The 17,250-nt window shown below is 33.5% G+C and overlaps 2 protein-coding genes across 2 annotated transcripts in view; both read left to right on the top strand.

The window, feature by feature from the left end:
* Positions 1–13,053, top strand: part of LOC139497851 (uncharacterized) — a 41,946-nt gene extending 28,893 nt beyond the window's left edge. Inside the window, exons 2-7 of the mRNA XM_071286090.1 lie at positions 1,938–1,961; positions 2,731–2,814; positions 11,441–11,539; positions 12,099–12,197; positions 12,758–12,856; positions 13,045–13,053. Coding sequence (XP_071142191.1) covers positions 1,938–1,961; positions 2,731–2,814; positions 11,441–11,539; positions 12,099–12,197; positions 12,758–12,856; positions 13,045–13,053 — 414 coding nt within the window. The remainder of the gene's footprint in view (positions 1–1,937; positions 1,962–2,730; positions 2,815–11,440; positions 11,540–12,098; positions 12,198–12,757; positions 12,857–13,044) is intronic.
* A 339-nt stretch (positions 13,054–13,392) lies between these two features.
* The window catches only part of LOC139497850 (uncharacterized), a 497,218-nt gene continuing 493,360 nt past the window's right edge, over positions 13,393–17,250 (top strand). Inside the window, exons 1-2 of the mRNA XM_071286089.1 lie at positions 13,393–13,512; positions 14,136–14,243. Coding sequence (XP_071142190.1) covers positions 13,393–13,512; positions 14,136–14,243 — 228 coding nt within the window. The remainder of the gene's footprint in view (positions 13,513–14,135; positions 14,244–17,250) is intronic.

Genomic DNA, 17,250 nt, shown 5'->3' with positions numbered 1-17,250 from the left:
TGGAAGGACTGTAAGGTGTACATGTCCAACTGGCAGGTGTCATCTGACCTTGACCTCATTTTCATGGTTCAGTGGTTATAGTTAAGTTTTTGTGTTTTGGTCTGTTTTTCTTATACTATATGCAATAGGTCTACTATAATTGGTGTATGGAATGATTGTAAGGTGAACATGTCTAGCTGACAGGTGTCATCTGACCTTGACCTCATTTTCATGGTCCAGTGGTCAAAGTTAAGTTTTTTAGTTTTGGTCTATTTTTCTAATACTTTATGCATGAGGTCAACTATATGTGGTGTATGGAAATATTGTATGATCTATATGTCGGTTACGCAGGTTTTATTTGACCTTGACCTCATTTTCACGGTCTATTGCTAAGTTTTAAGTGTTTGTGTTTTGGTCTGTTTTTCTTTATTTATAAGCAATAAGTTAACTATATTTGTTGTATTGAAGAATTGTTAGCTGTACATGTCTGCCTGGCATGGTTCATCTGACCTTGACCTCATTTTCATGGTTCATTGATCAATGTTTCATTTTCTTGGTTAATGTTGAGTTTATGTGACAGTTGTAATAAAGCTTTATATTTAGGTCTATCAAGATAGTATCAAAGGTTAGTAAAGAAGGCGAGACATTTCAGTGTGTGCACTCTTGTTGATGATGCTGAAGTCCAATCAACTTGAAACTTAATACACTTGTTGCTTATGATATGATCTTTCTAATTTTTAAGCCAAATTAGACTTTTGACCACAATTTCACGGTCCACTGAACATAGAAAATGAAAGTGGGAATTTCAGGTTAAAGTTTTTATTACTCTGAAAATGTTGAAAAAAATATGTCAACCTGTGTTTTTGAGTTATTGCCCCTGAAAGATACTTTTTCCCCTTTTTGCCTGTTATTTAAAAAAATAGGAGCTAGCTATAGGTTAAAAGTGTAAACTATAATACGATCAGCATGACAAGATCTTTTTACTCAGATTTTCCAGTTTTGGAGTTATTGCCCCATAAATATTGATTTTTACAGGTTTTGCCTGCGACTTCTGTCCTCATACCTGTCGGACAGTTTTCAATTGACCTTGACCTCATTTTACAGATTAATGGACAAGGTTAAGTTTTTTGGTCAAGTCCATATCTCAGAAATTTGTTGCATGGAATGATTGTAAGGTGTACATGTCCAACTGCTATGCGTCATGTGGCCTTGACCTCATTTTCATGGTTCATTGGTCATTATGAAGTTTTCCTAGATTAGTTTCTTTCTTAAATACTATATGCAATAGGTCAACTATATTTGATCCATGGAATGATTGTAAGGTGTACATGTCTGTCTGACAAGGATCATCTGACCTTTCTCTACTTTTCATGGTTCTTTGGTCAATATAAAATTTTAATGATTTGGTCTGTTTCTTGTATACTACTAGCAAAAGATCAACTATATTTGGTGTATGGAATGATTGTAAGGTGTACATGTATTTCTGGCTTTGTTAATCTAGCGTTGGCCTTATTTTTGATTTGAACATATTAAGTTTATGTGATACTTGTAGTAAAACTTTATATTCAGGAATATCAACATAAATAGTCAGTAAAGTAGGCGAGAAATTTCAGCGTATGCACTCATGTTTGCACTTTTGGCTGTTAACTAAAAACCTATAGGAATTAGGTTAAATATGTAAATTGCAAAAATTATCAGCAACACAAAGAGTAACTAATATGCGCATATAAGAATCGTAGTTAGCAAACTAGTGATATTTTCACCAGGTGAGCGACACAAAATATTGCAGAAAAGTTGACATAGTCTTTTAGATGCTAGTATTTCATGTATTTGGATTAGATTCATATCTGAAAATATTAAGTCAGTAATTCACAAGTCCAAAAAGATCATGTATTTTCAACTGGCATTAACAATTATAACTCAATGACAACTACATATATTTTTTTTTCTATTTTTAGGTTATAATGGAAAATTGGAATAAGGTAAGATTTACTTTTCAAGTCCAATTGTCATGTGACCTTTTATTTCCATTTTCTTACCAACAATACATGTATGTGATAATTTGTGTCTACCAGACACCATAATATCTCAAGGAAAGTCCTACATTGACTTTGTTTTAATACAGTAACTTCAGAGTGGCGTGTGGAGGCATCACTTTGTCTAGCTTTCTTGTTAGGTTACTGTCTCTTTATTTTATTATCAACATCTCTTTTTAAGCAGTCTACATATATAATTTTATCATTAAGTAAGCATGGTGGTATTTCTACTATCTGATATAAAATTAGTCAGAAAATGATGAGAAAGTACTAAGGGGACAACTAAAGGTGTTAATGAATGACAAATACAACTTCATATCATCAATAATATAACAATGCATAATGAATGAACCGACTTTGATAAGTTTGACCCGACTTATGAAGTCATTTTCCGGTTTACTGGTGAAACAAAGAAAATATTTGTTTCTATAATGCAAAATACACAAATACTATCTGATAAATCGATTTCCAGATTGTCATCATTTTGATGATATTTATATTGTTAACTGTCAACTGCTCGACACAATATGAAACCTCTGAACACTCTGCTCCCATAAAAAAGCTTGATAGTATGACTTATTTGAGGTGAGGATACCCACTATTTATATAGTTATTTGCCATTCAGGAGAATAAATAATTATTGCTTTATTTAACAGCCATTTCATTTATTTTTCATTACAATCTATTAAATGTAAAATCTATGTTTTACTTACAGAAACTACTTACAGCTGCTGGGGATGGAAATGTAAAAGATGTGAATATATGCCTAGAGAATAAAGCAGACATTGATTATCAAAATGTAAGTAAAATATGCTCATCAGGTACAGTAGTAACATCCAAATTAGTACTAGAGAAAATAATTATGTACAGTAAAAAAAACATACAACTATAGATAACTTCAGAACAGTAGATCTTACTTAAATCACATAACTACATGTTACTTCAAAATACAGCAAATTGTAATAGAATAAAATACAATTACATGTTACTTCAAAACCTGACAGTTTAGTATAAACAGTATAAAACACTAGTAGAATAAAATACAATTACATGTTACTTCAAAACCTGACAGTTTAGTATAAACAGTATAAAAGACTAGTAGAATAAAATACAATTACATGTTACTTCAAAACCTGACAGTTTAGTATAAACAGAATAAAACACTAGTTGAATAAAATACAATTACATGTTACTTCAAAACCTGACAGTTTAGTATAAACAGTATAAAACACTAGTAGAATAAAATACAATTACATGTTACTTCAAAACCTGACAGTTTAGTATAAACAGTATAAAACACTAGTAGAATAAAATACAATTACATGTTACTTCAAAACCTGACAGTTTAGTATAAACAGTATAAAACACTAGTAGAATAAAATACAATTACATGTTACTTCAAAACCTGACAGTTGAACATAAACAGTATAAAACACTAGTAGAATAAAATACAATTACATGTTACTTCAAAACCTGACAGTTTAGTATAAATCAAAGCACAACACTGAATGGGAAGCATACCTGTAATCTAATAACACTGAATGGGAAGCATACATGTATTCTAAACAACACTGAATGTGAAACAAACCTGTAATCAAAGCTCAACACTGAATGTAAAACATACCTGTTTTCAAAGCTCAACACTGAATGTAAAACATATATTTTTTAAATTGTTATTATTTTGATAATTCATTTATATATAAGTGGGTATCAGGAATGTCTAAATATAGGATATTACAACAAACCACACCAACCACAAACACCTGACTACTCCAAGTAAATAGACAAACCACACCAACCACAAATACCTGACTACTCCGAGTAAATAGACAAACCACACCAACCAGAAATACCTGACTACTCCGAGTAAATAGACAAACCACACCAACCACAAATACCTGACTACTCCGAGTAAATAAACAAACCACACCAACCACAAACACCCGACTACTCCGAGTAAATAGACAAACCACACCAACCACAAACACCTGACTACTCCGAGTAAATAAACAAACCTCACAAACACCTGACTACTCCGAGTAAATAGACAAACCACACCAACCACAAACACCTGACTACTCCGAGTAAATAGACAAACCAGTCCAACCACAAACACCTGACTGCTTCGAGTAAATAGACAAACCACACCAACCACAAATACCTGACTACTCCGAGTAAATAAACAAACCACACCAACCACAAACACCTGACTGCTTCGAGTAAATAGACAAACCAGTCCAACCACAAACACCTGACTGCTTCGAGTAAATAGACAAACCACACCAACCACAAACACCTGACTACTTCGAGTAAATAGACAAACCACACCAACCACAAACACCTGACTACTTAGAGTAAATAGACAAACCACACCAATCACAAATACCTGACTACTCTGAGTAAATAGACAAACCACACCAACCACAAACACCCGACTACTCCAAGTAAATAGACAAACCACACCAACCACAAACACCTGACTACTTCGAGTAAATAGACAAACCACACCAACCACAAACACCCGACTACTCAGAGTAAATAAACAAACCACACCAGCCACAAACACCTGACTACTTCGAGTAAATAGACAAACCACACCAACCACAAACACCTGACTACTTCGAGTAAATAGACAAACCACACCAACCACAAACACCTGACTACTCAGAGTAAATAGACAAACCACACCAACCACAAACACCCGACTACTCCGAGTAAATAGACAAACCACACCAACCACAAACACCCGACTACTCCCAGTAAATAGACAAACCACACCAACCACAAACACCTGACTACTCCGAGTAAATAGACAAACCACACCAACCACAAACACCCGACTACTTCGAGTAAATAGACAAACCTCACCAACCACAAATACCTGACTGCTTCGAGTAAATAGACAAACCACACCAACCACAAATACCTGACTGCTTCGAGTAAATAGACAAACCACACCAACCACAAATACCTGACTACTCCGAGTAAATAAACAAACCAAACCAACCAAAAATACCTGACTACTCCAAGTAAATAAACAAACCACACCAACCACAAACACCTGACTACTCCGAGTAAATAGACAAACCACACCAACCACAAATAGTCCAGCAGATAGGTGAATAATTGTGCATTTTGTGTTAAAAGCATGAAATTTGGTAGAAACCTAGTTTTGAACATTCTAAACAAAATTTGCTATGGAGGCAAGCTTGATTTTATCCACTTCCGGTTTTATCCTCAAAATGGCGGACATACATGTGAAAACTGAATGTGGTTAATGATTTCTCAAATTTGGGAGCAAAAATTTGCTTGATATACGATAATATTACTGTGTATTCATGGTTTGACATAAAGTATCAATTTCTGGAGGTCATTGGGTATTATATTTCGAATTTTGTAACTTCCGGTCAAAAATTTCACCAAAAAAAAACGTAATTAAGAGACAGAGTACACATTTTTGATCAAATAAGCAATCTTATTCAAAAACAAATTAAAAGGACTGATATTACTATTATTCTTTGTCAAATAAACAAATTGAGAGACTTTTTATTCACTAACCCCACCACAAACACACAAGGACATGCATGGGAGGACAGACTGTCCACACTTGCAACGACCTGGACATCCATATTTTCATTAAAATTGAACCAACTCTTGACATGAAGATGATGCCTCTGACATATCGCTCTAAAATGTTTGCCAAAAGTTTGCTTTTAATCAGCCAAAAGTATTTGGGCTAGGCAATTGTTGAGACATTCACCTCACACACATACACCTTGATGGATATAACGTTTGGTCTTCTAAAAATGACTGATTTAGTTAGCAGAATACTTTCAATGGACCTGCCTTTTTTAGCTAAAAGATGCTTTCCTGCCTCATTGACCATCTCTGATTTATTTTTTCTATCATACATCAGAATAACGAATCGTTCGACTAATTGCGTAATAGTGGTTTCGGCAGATGATGATAGACACCAAGTGATAAGAATAGCCCACTTGACCTGACCTATCATAGATCAATTTGTGTATGAGACGAACAGATCAATGAAGATTATACATGTATCTGGTAACTTATAACGGTGAGTGCACTTGTGACATCATTCAATGTCATTCATGTATCCCAGCAAACGATGACACAGTGCCGCATCCAGTGAATGCATCAAGTCCTTAAGCGTTCGCAAGCTAATGAATTGAAATGTAGCTGAAGAGTTTCCAGTCCTAAAGCAATCCATATATCAGCAGCATTTCCCACATGAAAGAAAGACAAAACAATTTTCAATACATCGGTATCAACTGTTGTAACCATTCACTTCCTGAAAATGTGTTCCTCCATCAGTTTATGCGACAGAAAATGAAACAGCTCTTCCTTCACGTGAGAAGCTACTTGTAGCTTTCTTTAAATTGATGTATAATAGCTATGTAGGTAGCCCACATTATGTCAATTCTTAGTACACTATCAACCTTCTTGTTAATGTATGTACAAAATGTTGGTTTTGAAAATTCATCAAAAGTTTGAGAGGCTCCGGTTTAAATGTATTAACTGCACCATTAATCACTATAGTGTCAACAATATTTGTTTCCATTAAGACTCAATGCCGGTGGATGGATGTTAAGTTTCGTGTTTAAAAAACTTTCCTCCACTTGTTTGACATGATATTTAGTCTAGAAAACAACAAAAATACAAGAAAAAGACAAACAGTCAAATAATAGAACACAACACACAATAAAGATTAAGCAACACGAACCCCACCAAAAACTGAGGATGACCTCAGGTGCTCTGGAAGGGTAAGCAAATCCTGCTCTACATGTGTTACCCATTGTGTTGCTCATGTTATAAAAACCCGGTAAAGAATCTAATTCGGTAGGTTATATTCATAAAAAGGGAAAAGAATTTTAAACTTTTCACATTGGTCCAACCTTTTCTACTCGACGAACGACAAATAGTATCAACAACTGTTGAGGGAAATATATCTTTACTATCTAGAGCTCGCAGTTCGTTGTTGTCTTCGAGAAATGGATTTCTGTACTCGTCTTAAAATTACTTCTACCAAAGATAGTACATCAAGGATTAACAACCTTTTATCACTTTGTTTCTGTGCAAGGTGAGCTATGTGCTCTTTACACGTCTTGCCTTTTCTTGTACAGCTATCATCCATCTTCGCAGGTCTAATGTCTTTTTTTGTTAATCCATTTATGCCTTCATCTGGCTTAACAACATTGTTGTTTTAGTTATGGGCATGGTCATGACTATTTCTGAAGTCATTTTCTTTGACTTACGAACTACAAACTTTCCATATTCTTGATATTGCTTGCAAAGTGCATGGGTAAGATTTGCGGATATTGAAGGATATTTTGAGTCACAGATTTGTTTGTTGCTGTTTAATATTAACATCTGAGCAATAATCATATGACTTTGTGTTTCCTGAGAATAAGAGTCAGTTGTTATATCTGGTCCATGAAACATACTAACAACAGTTAAGAGAGATCTTGGAACCGAATTATCCTGACACTACACAAGAAAACTGCCATCAAACTCATATGTAACACTAAATATGTCGCCGCGAATGATTTTTACTGCATTATAAATCTGCATGAAGTTTGAGTCAAAGCTTTCTAAAGTGCAGTTCCTTAATCATCCTTGAAAGCAAGGCCTTGTTGTTATTCCTCGATATCAGAGAAATACGCAAGAAATACATATAAGAAGATGTGGTATGAGTGCCAATGATACAACTCTCCATCTAAGTAAAAATGTGAAAACTCTCTCACAGGCCAAAAAAAAACAATAATTGTAAAACATAAGAAGTCTTTTCTTTAATTGTGTACTGTAAAGTCTGCCTTCAATGTTTACACCCCTAGGTTCCGTTTTGTCTCAGAATAACCCTGACATCTTTTATACTGGTACTTAATCTTCCTCAGTTTTGGAATATTCAAATAGATGACAAATTTTGCTATTGTGATTCTATGTTTTGTTTAATTGGTATGCCTCTTCCTTATTCAGACTCGTCTTCTGTAGAAACTTTTGATGTCTTTCATTAAAGATTAATATGACATCGATACTGTATTTCCTTTCTTGTACAACAAGGCCCTCATCATTGAGTTTCGCTAATACAGCTGTGTCCACATGTTTTAGTGAACATTGATGAAAACGGAAATCAACATTACTTGTAGTTCCTTCATGGAGGATTTCGTCTGGTTTATACGATTCACAAAAGAAACATATATTCCATTCGTTTCTATTTTTCAAAGTTGGCTGGTGAAAGTGAATTTCCTACTCCTATTGTTTGTCTTTTCTGATATATTATTTGTATCGATCATCTTGATGTCTTTAAGCTCTCTTTTATTTCTGTGTAAATGAACCTTAAATAACAGGTCTTATGCCATGTAGCACTATTTTTGTATATCTTACTTTGAAGACCACTGCCGTCTTCTCGTGCATTCAGTTTGATTGTGGACGGTAACGATTGACGTTCTTTGAATTTTCGAGATGCTCCGCAAAAAGTCACATATATGGCATCAATATTAGTACGCTTTGCCGATTTAGGTCATTGCTGTAATTCGTCTGTCATATTTTGACAACTTATACATGTACATAGGTCAGTCATTATCTCCAACATTTGAGGAATATGTTCCTGGTCTTTGACCATCTGATATCGCAATAAGTTTTACTTGAATCTTTTAGATCTCATCTTTGAATTGTTATTTAGACTGCTGAATTATAAAGCGTAGGTCTATGTTCATTCATAAATAATAATGAAACAATAGTATTCATCATAAATGAATTTGAATCGTCTCCAAAGAACTGAATAGTAGTTGATTTTTTTACGTCCGTCTTCTCACTTTTTGAAACTTAAAAGTCAACACTTTTCTTGAATTTAACACAAAATTGGAACCGGAAGTGAATCAAATGTTGCTTCAACACTAAAAGATAACATTGAAAACTATCTGGTGTGACTCAGATCAAATTAAACATCAGTTTTTGTAGTTTAAACTAATATTTCTGATAGAAAATTAAAAAAGTAGATTTTTGGGAATATGCATCCGCCATTTTGGATTTAACCGGAAGTTAACTATATTTTCAGCTTGCCTCCATAACTTAAATTTAAGAGTATAGATAGAAGTAGGTTTGAGCAAAATATGGTGCTTTTAACACGAAGTGCACAATTCCTTCATATATTGCACCTATCTGCTGGACTAAAACACCTGACTACTTCGAGTAAATAGACAAACCACACCAACCACAAATACCTGACTACTCCGAGTAAATAAACAAACCACACCAACCACAGACACCTGACTACTCCGAGTAAATAGACAAACCACACCAACCACAAACACCTGACTACTTCGAGTAAATAGACAAACCACACCAACCACAAACACCTGACTACTTCGAGTAAATAGACAAACCACACCAACCACAAACACCTGACTACTTCGAGTAAATAGACAAACCACACCAACCACAAACACCTGACTACTTCGAGTAAATAGACAAACAATACCAACCAAAAACACCTGACTACTTCGAGTAAATAGACAAACCACACCAACCACAAACACCTGACTGCTTCGAGTAAATAGACAAACCACACCAACCACAAACACCTGACTACTCCGAGTAAATAGACAAACCACACCCAACCACAAACACCTGACTGCTTCGAGTAAATAGACAAACCACACCAACCACAAACACCTGACTGCTTCGAGTAAATAGACAAACCACACCAACCACAAACACCCGACTACTCCGAGTAAATAAACAAACCAAACCAACCAAAAACACCTGACTACTCCGAGTAAATAGACAAACCACACCAACCACAAACACCTGACTACTCCGAGTAAATAGACAAACCACACCAACCACAAACACCTGACTACTCTGAGTAAATAGACAAACCACACCAACCACAAATACCTGACTACTCTGAGTAAATAGACAAACCACACCAACCACAAACACCTGACTACTCAGAGTAAATAGACAAACCACACCAACCACAAACACCTGACTACTCAGAGTAAATAGACAAACCACACCAACCACAAACACCTGACTACTTTGAGTAAATAGACAAACCACACCAACCACAAACACCTGACTGCTCCGAGTAAATAGACAAACCACACCAACCACAAATACCTGACTACTCCGAGTAAATAGACAAACCACACCAACCACAAACACCTGACTGCTCCGAGTAAATAAACAAACCACACCAACCACAAACACCTGACTACTCTGAGTAAATAGACAAACCACACCAACCACAAATACCTGACTACTTGGAGTAAATAAACAAACCACACCTACCACAAACACCCGACTACTCAGAGTAAATAAACAAACCACACCAACCACAAATACCTGACTACTTCGAGTAAATAGACAAACCACACCAACCACAAACACCTGACTACTCTGAGTAAATAAACAAACCACACCAACCACAAATACCTGACTGCTTCGAGTAAATAGACAAACCACACCAACCACAAACACCTGACTACTTCGAGTAAATAAACAAACAAATTCAACAACTAACAACACATGTTCTGGGTACAGGCACAAAATGTGGAGGGTTAAACCATATTTTCTATGCACAGTCCACCTATCTAGACCATTCAGCATTGGTAATAAAAGTAAAACTCTAACAAAAAACCTGCAAAGTTCAACTACCATAGGTCTGTATTGAAACTGATGCTGATATCATTATACTGATTCAACATTTAATCAAAATTCTGTTTTTAATCAGATAGTTTAAATGGGAAAATATGCATGAAGGGGTTCTCTTAATTCCTTTTTAATCATATTATTGTTCTAAATCAAAAAATATAACTTTTTTCATTTTTCTTTAAAAAATTATTTTATTTTAATAAATAATTATTTTGAATCTACACAAAATCATGTTCTTAATCATACAGGATTAATGAACAAATATTTGTAATAATTATATAAAGTTGGGTCTCATTTTACTCATATTATTGTTCTGAATCAGAAAATATAACTTTTTTACAAGTTTATTAAAAAAAAATATTTTATAAGAATGAATGATTATACTGAATCTACACTAATTCGAATTCCTGTTGTAAATTAGACAGTTTTAATAAACAAATATTTGTAATAATTATATAAAGTGGGGTCTCATTTTACTTGTTTTATTCTACTGAATCCATTGATATAATTATTTTACACATTTCTTGAAAAAAATATTTTTTTAAGATATCAGGTTTAATGGAAGTTTTGACATTTCACAACAAAACATGTTTATTTATTGTTTATGTAGAATATGAATACAAGTGTGACTGGTCATTGTATTCAGTTTTGACCACTGATTCATGTGATATATATTTTGTTTATATTTATTACACAACATTGTCCAGTTTATCAGACAAGTTTTGATGTCAGTTGTATTATTCCAGGAGTATGGAGGGACAGCATTAATGGAGGCTGCCTGGGATGGACACCTGGAGATCTGTAAACTCCTCATTGATACAGGATGTAAGATCGACATCACAGATGTATGTTATCTACTTAGTCTGATCACATTACTATTAATCTACACTAAATCATGTTGTTAATCAGACAGGTTTAATGAACAAATATTTGTAATAATTATGTAAAGTGGGGTCTTATTTTACTCGTATTATTGTTCTGAATCAGAAAATATAACTTCTTTTCATGTTTCTTAAACAAAATATTTTATTAAAATGAACAATTATACTGAATCTACACTAATTCCTGTTGTTCATCAGACAATTTTAATGAACAAATATTTGTAAGAATCATATAAAGTGGGGTCTCATTTTGTTTGTTTTGTTCTACTGAATCCATTGATATAATTATTTTACACATTTCCTGAAAAAAATATTTTTTTAAGATATCAGGTTTAATGGAAGTTTTGACATTTCACAACAAAACATGTTTATTTATTGTTTATGTACAATATAAATACAAGTGTGACTGGTCATTGTATTCAGTTTTGACCACTGATTCATGTGATGTATATTTTGTTTATATTTATTACACAACATTGTCCAGTTTATCAGACAAGTTTTGATGTCAGTTGTATTATTCCAGGAGGATGGACGGACAGCATTAATGGAGGCTGCCTGGGATGGACACCTGGAGATCTGTAAACTCCTCATTGATACAGGATGTAAGATCGACATCACAACAGTATGTTATCTACTTAGTCTGATCACATTACTATTAATCTACACTAAATCATGTTGTTAATCAGACAGGTTTAATGAACAAATATTTGTAATAATTATGTAAAGTGGGGTCTTATTTTACTCGTATTATTGTTCTGAATCAGAAAATATAACTTCTTTTCATGTTTCTTAAACAAAATATTTTATTAAAATGAACAATTATACTGAATCTACACTAATTCCTGTTGTTCATCAGACAATTTTAATGAACAAATATTTGTAAGAATCATATAAAGTGGGGTCTCATTTTGTTTGTTTTGTTCTACTGAATCCATTGATATAATTATTTTACACATTTCCTGAAAAAAATATTCTTTTTAAGATATCAGGTTTAATGGAAGTTTTGACATTTCACAACAAAACATGTTTATTTATTGTTTATGTACAATATAAATACAAGTGTGACTGGTCATTGTATTCAGTTTTGACCACTGATTCATGTGATGTATATTTTGTTTATATTTATTACACAACATTGTCCAGTTTATCAGACAAGTTTTGATGTCAGTTGTATTATTCCAGGAGTATGGACAGACAGCATTAATATGGGCTGCCGATGGAGGACACCTGGAGATCTGTAGACTCCTCATTGATGGAGGATGTAAGATCGACATCACAACAGTATGTTATCTACTTAGTCTGATCACATTACTATTAATCTACACTAAATCATGTTGTTAATTAGACAGTTTTAATGAACAAATATTTGTAATAATTATATCAAGTGGGGTCTCATTTTACTCATATTATTGTTCTGAACCAAAAAATATAACTTTTCTCATGTTTCTTTAAAAAAAATATTTTATTAGAATGAATGATTATACTGAATCTACATTAATTCCTGTTGTTAATTAGACAGTTTTAACGAACAAATATTTGTAAGAATCATACAAAGTGGGGTCTCATTTTGTTTGTTTTGTTCTACTGAATCCATTGATATAATTATTTTACACATTTCTTGAAATTTTTTTTTTTGTAAGATATCAGGTTTAATGGAAGTTTTGACATTTCACAACAAAACATGTTTATTTATTGTTTATATACAATATGAATACAAGTGTGACTGGTCATTGTATTCAGTTTTGACCACTGAATCATGTGATATATTTTGTTTATATTTATTACACAACATTGTCCAGTTTATCAGACAAGTTTTGATGTCAGTTGTATTATTCCAGAGAGATGGATGGACAGCATTAATGAGGGCTGCCGAGGGAGGAGACCTGGAGATCTGTAGACTCCTCATTGATAGAGGATGTAAGATCGACATCACAGATGTATGTTATCTACTTAGTCTGATCACATTACTATTAATCTACACTAAATCATGTTGTTAATAAGACAGTTTTAATGAACAAATATTTGTATTAGTTATATCAAGTGGGGTCTCATTTTACTCATATTATTGTTCTGAATCAGAAAATATAACTTTTTTTCATGTTTCTTAAAAAAGATATTTTATTAAAATGAACAATTATACTGAATCTACACTAAATCCTGTTGTTAATTAGACAGTTTTAACAAACAAATATTTGTAAGAATCATATAAAGTGGGGTCTCATTTTACTTGTTTTGTTCTACTGAATCCATTGATATAATTATTTCACACATTTCTTTGAAATTTTTTTTTTTTTAAGATATCAGGTTTAATGGAAGTTTTGACATTTCACAACAAAACATGTTTATTTATTGTTTATGTACAATATGAATTCAAGTGTAACTGGTCATTTTATTCAGTTTTGACCACTGATTCATGTGATATATATTTTGTTTATATTTATTACACAACATTGTCCAGTTTATCAGACAAGTTTTAATGTCAGTTGTGGGATATGTTGTATATTATTGATATTGATAACAAAGTATTGTCCGTTATAGTTACATGTTATTTATATTATAGAGAGATGGAAAAACAGCTTTACATTGGGCTGCTGGGGAGGGATATCTACAGATCACAAGATGTCTGGTAGAACAAGGAGGTGCCAATCCCTTGATTAAATCACATGAGGTAATATTTTATAGTATATGCCCAGTGTTCAACTATTAAGTAATGAATCACTAAAATGATGTATAAGATATGGTTGGTCAAATGGATTTTCAAGGCTATAATTAAAAGTCATATGATTATTTAAATTGGACTTAAGATATGAAAATGTTTTGTTACTATAAAACACAAGAACATAGACTATCATGCTTGCTGTAATTAAAGTCAGTGTAAACAAACAAATTGTCAAACAAAACTTACACTAATCCGTTGTTATGACAATTATAACAAAGACTAATTACTAGACAATATTTGTATGTTCAATAAGGGGGAAATAAAAAATGTTTAATAATTTTATATTGTGTCGGCACTTTGATAATAATTTGAAAGAGATGATCCTATAAACACTATAATTTTTTTTTCAAATTTCTTTATTCAAATTGTCTAGTGGCAGAGATACCTATCATCTTTGTCATAATTCATTTATTTCCTTATTTAATTCAATATCAGTGACAACTCTAAAAACTATAAAATTCTGTAAAATAACAATATAAAGATATAGGAGGGTAGAAATAAGGTATACACATATAGGAGGGTGTGGATGGGGTATACAGATACAGGAGGGTGTGTATGTGGTATACAGATATAGGAGGGTGTGTATGTGGTATACAGATATATGAGGGTATGAATAGGGTATACATATATAGGAGGGTGTGTATGGGGTATTCATATATAGGAGGGAGCGGATGGGGTATACAGATATAGAAGAAGGTGGATAGGGTATACAGATAGAGGAGGGTGTGGAGGGGTATACAGATATAGGAGGGTGCAGATGGGCTATACAGATATAGGAGGGTGTGGATAATCAGGGGTTAAAAAATGTTGTTACAGCTAACTAGCCCAGGACTTATTGGCAGCAGGATTTTACTAGCCCTGTTCGAAGAACTGCTAGCCCATCAAAACTGACCTGCTAGCCTATGTATGCCTTACAAATCAGAGTTTGCTGCATAATACAGGGTGGGTGTCATGTTTTGAAGGGGACATTATACACTGTATTAAACTAGTTCATTTTTATCTGTTGTAGCACTATGGGTCATTAAGGAGGCTCACGGGTCTAAATCAATTTTTTTTATTTACTATAGGATTTCTCTATATTTTTCTATAAATGAACTTTATCTTATACCTAATAGAACCAGATACTCCGCAGGGCGCAGCTTTATACGACCGCATAGGTCGAACCCTGAACAGTTGGGGCAAGTATGGACACAACATTTAAGATTGATACAGCTCTGAATTTGGATTGTGATTAAAAAGTTGACACAACATAGGTTTCTGACACAGGATGAATGTGGTGTAAGAACTTAAACTTACAAACTTAAAATTTTTAAATTGGACATTTACCTATTATGGTCCAATATCCAAAATCTAAATACATGGTTAGATTAAGCATATCATAGAACCCCAAGAAAAATACTTATTTGGGCCCTTTTTGGACCCTAATTCCTAAACTGTTTGGACCAAAACACCCAAAATCAATCCCAACCTTCCTTTTATGGTCATAGGGTAATATCGAAATAAAAAAAAATAACTAAATTACAGAAATTGCTTAAATTTACAATTATTTAGTTTATGTACAGCTTCTTCGAAAACAACAATAAAAAATATAGGTCACCGATGAGTTAAAAAAGATATTTCAATTTTAATGCCAAAAAATAGCATTTTTGCACCAAAGGGAGATAATTTGGAGCATTTTCAATGATATCTACATTTTAAAAGTCAACTGGGGCCACACGAATTGATTTTTTGGAATGATTTTTGTACCATATGATAAAGTCACAACTACTAAAGGTAATAAATAGAATTTGTAATGAAAAATAAATGTTTAATTTTTTTCTGAAAATCTTATACCTGCAAAAAATAAGTAAAACTGCGAGCTACTGATCACTGATGATACCCCCGCCGCAAGTGGATAATATTAATTGTGTAAAAATATGCAAGTGTTCGGTAAACAGGAAGTTGTCGAGTGATGAATCTGAAAACGCATTACACGGCATAGCTAATTTATATTAACCCTTAAACCAAATTTCCAGAAATCCTTGTATTGTAGTTCCTGAGAAAAATGTGAGGAAAAATTTTCAACTTGGCTATCATGTGTAAAATCAAACAAGTGATCGGTAAACAGGAAGTTGTTGAGTGATGAATCTGAAAACGCATCACACGGTATAGCTGACTTATATCAAGCCTGAAACCAAATTTCAGAAATCCTTGTAGTGTAGTTCATGAGAAAAATGTGACGAAAAATATTCATGGGATGGACGGACTGACAGACTGGCGGACTGATGGACTGAAGGAAGGACAGACAGAGGTAAAACAGTATACCCCATTTTTTTCAAAGCGGGGGTATAATTAAAAGTTATAAATTGGTATCAAACATGTTCATTGGTTTTATCATGTGAAACAAGTGCCGTGGTTTAATTATTATATTTGTTGTCCACACATACAAGGGAGACCTTTTATTGGCGTGCTCGGTAAAAACATTGGCAATATTCGCAGAACATGGTCTCAGATTTTTAATCCTGACGCCACAGCTGACCTTGCCCAGGGGAATCTTCTGTCTATGTCACTAGATATGTTCTTTTCCGCTTTTCCCTATCTTATTTTACATTTTTTTCTGGATGAATTTTCAGCCTCATTAGTACCCCCTTCATCTACCGATTTTTGTTTTGAAACTGACGAAGTTTCTGGGGTGCCCGTTCTAAAATATTTTGAAATATTTTGTTGTATTGTTTCGTGTTCAGCAGTTGTCCGACAAGACCAATACAAAAAACTCTGGTACTGTTAATTGAAAATCTCGACAGAAGCAATGTACAATACCCCCTGTACTGAGAAATCAATATTGAAAGTATGAGATATTGCGATCAATAGATGATACCTGGCCACCCTGAGTTATTTGTTCTATTTTTAAAACATGTACTTGTACAACAGGGTTGCATTCAATATCGTAGCGGCTACGTAGTGCTACAAAGATTTT

This window comes from Mytilus edulis, chromosome 12 (genome assembly GCF_963676685.1).
Source record: "Mytilus edulis chromosome 12, xbMytEdul2.2, whole genome shotgun sequence".
NCBI classification, from domain to species: domain Eukaryota; kingdom Metazoa; phylum Mollusca; class Bivalvia; order Mytilida; family Mytilidae; genus Mytilus; species Mytilus edulis.
Note: the sequence above shows the minus strand (reverse complement) of the source record. Positions and strands in the feature narration are given on the sequence as shown.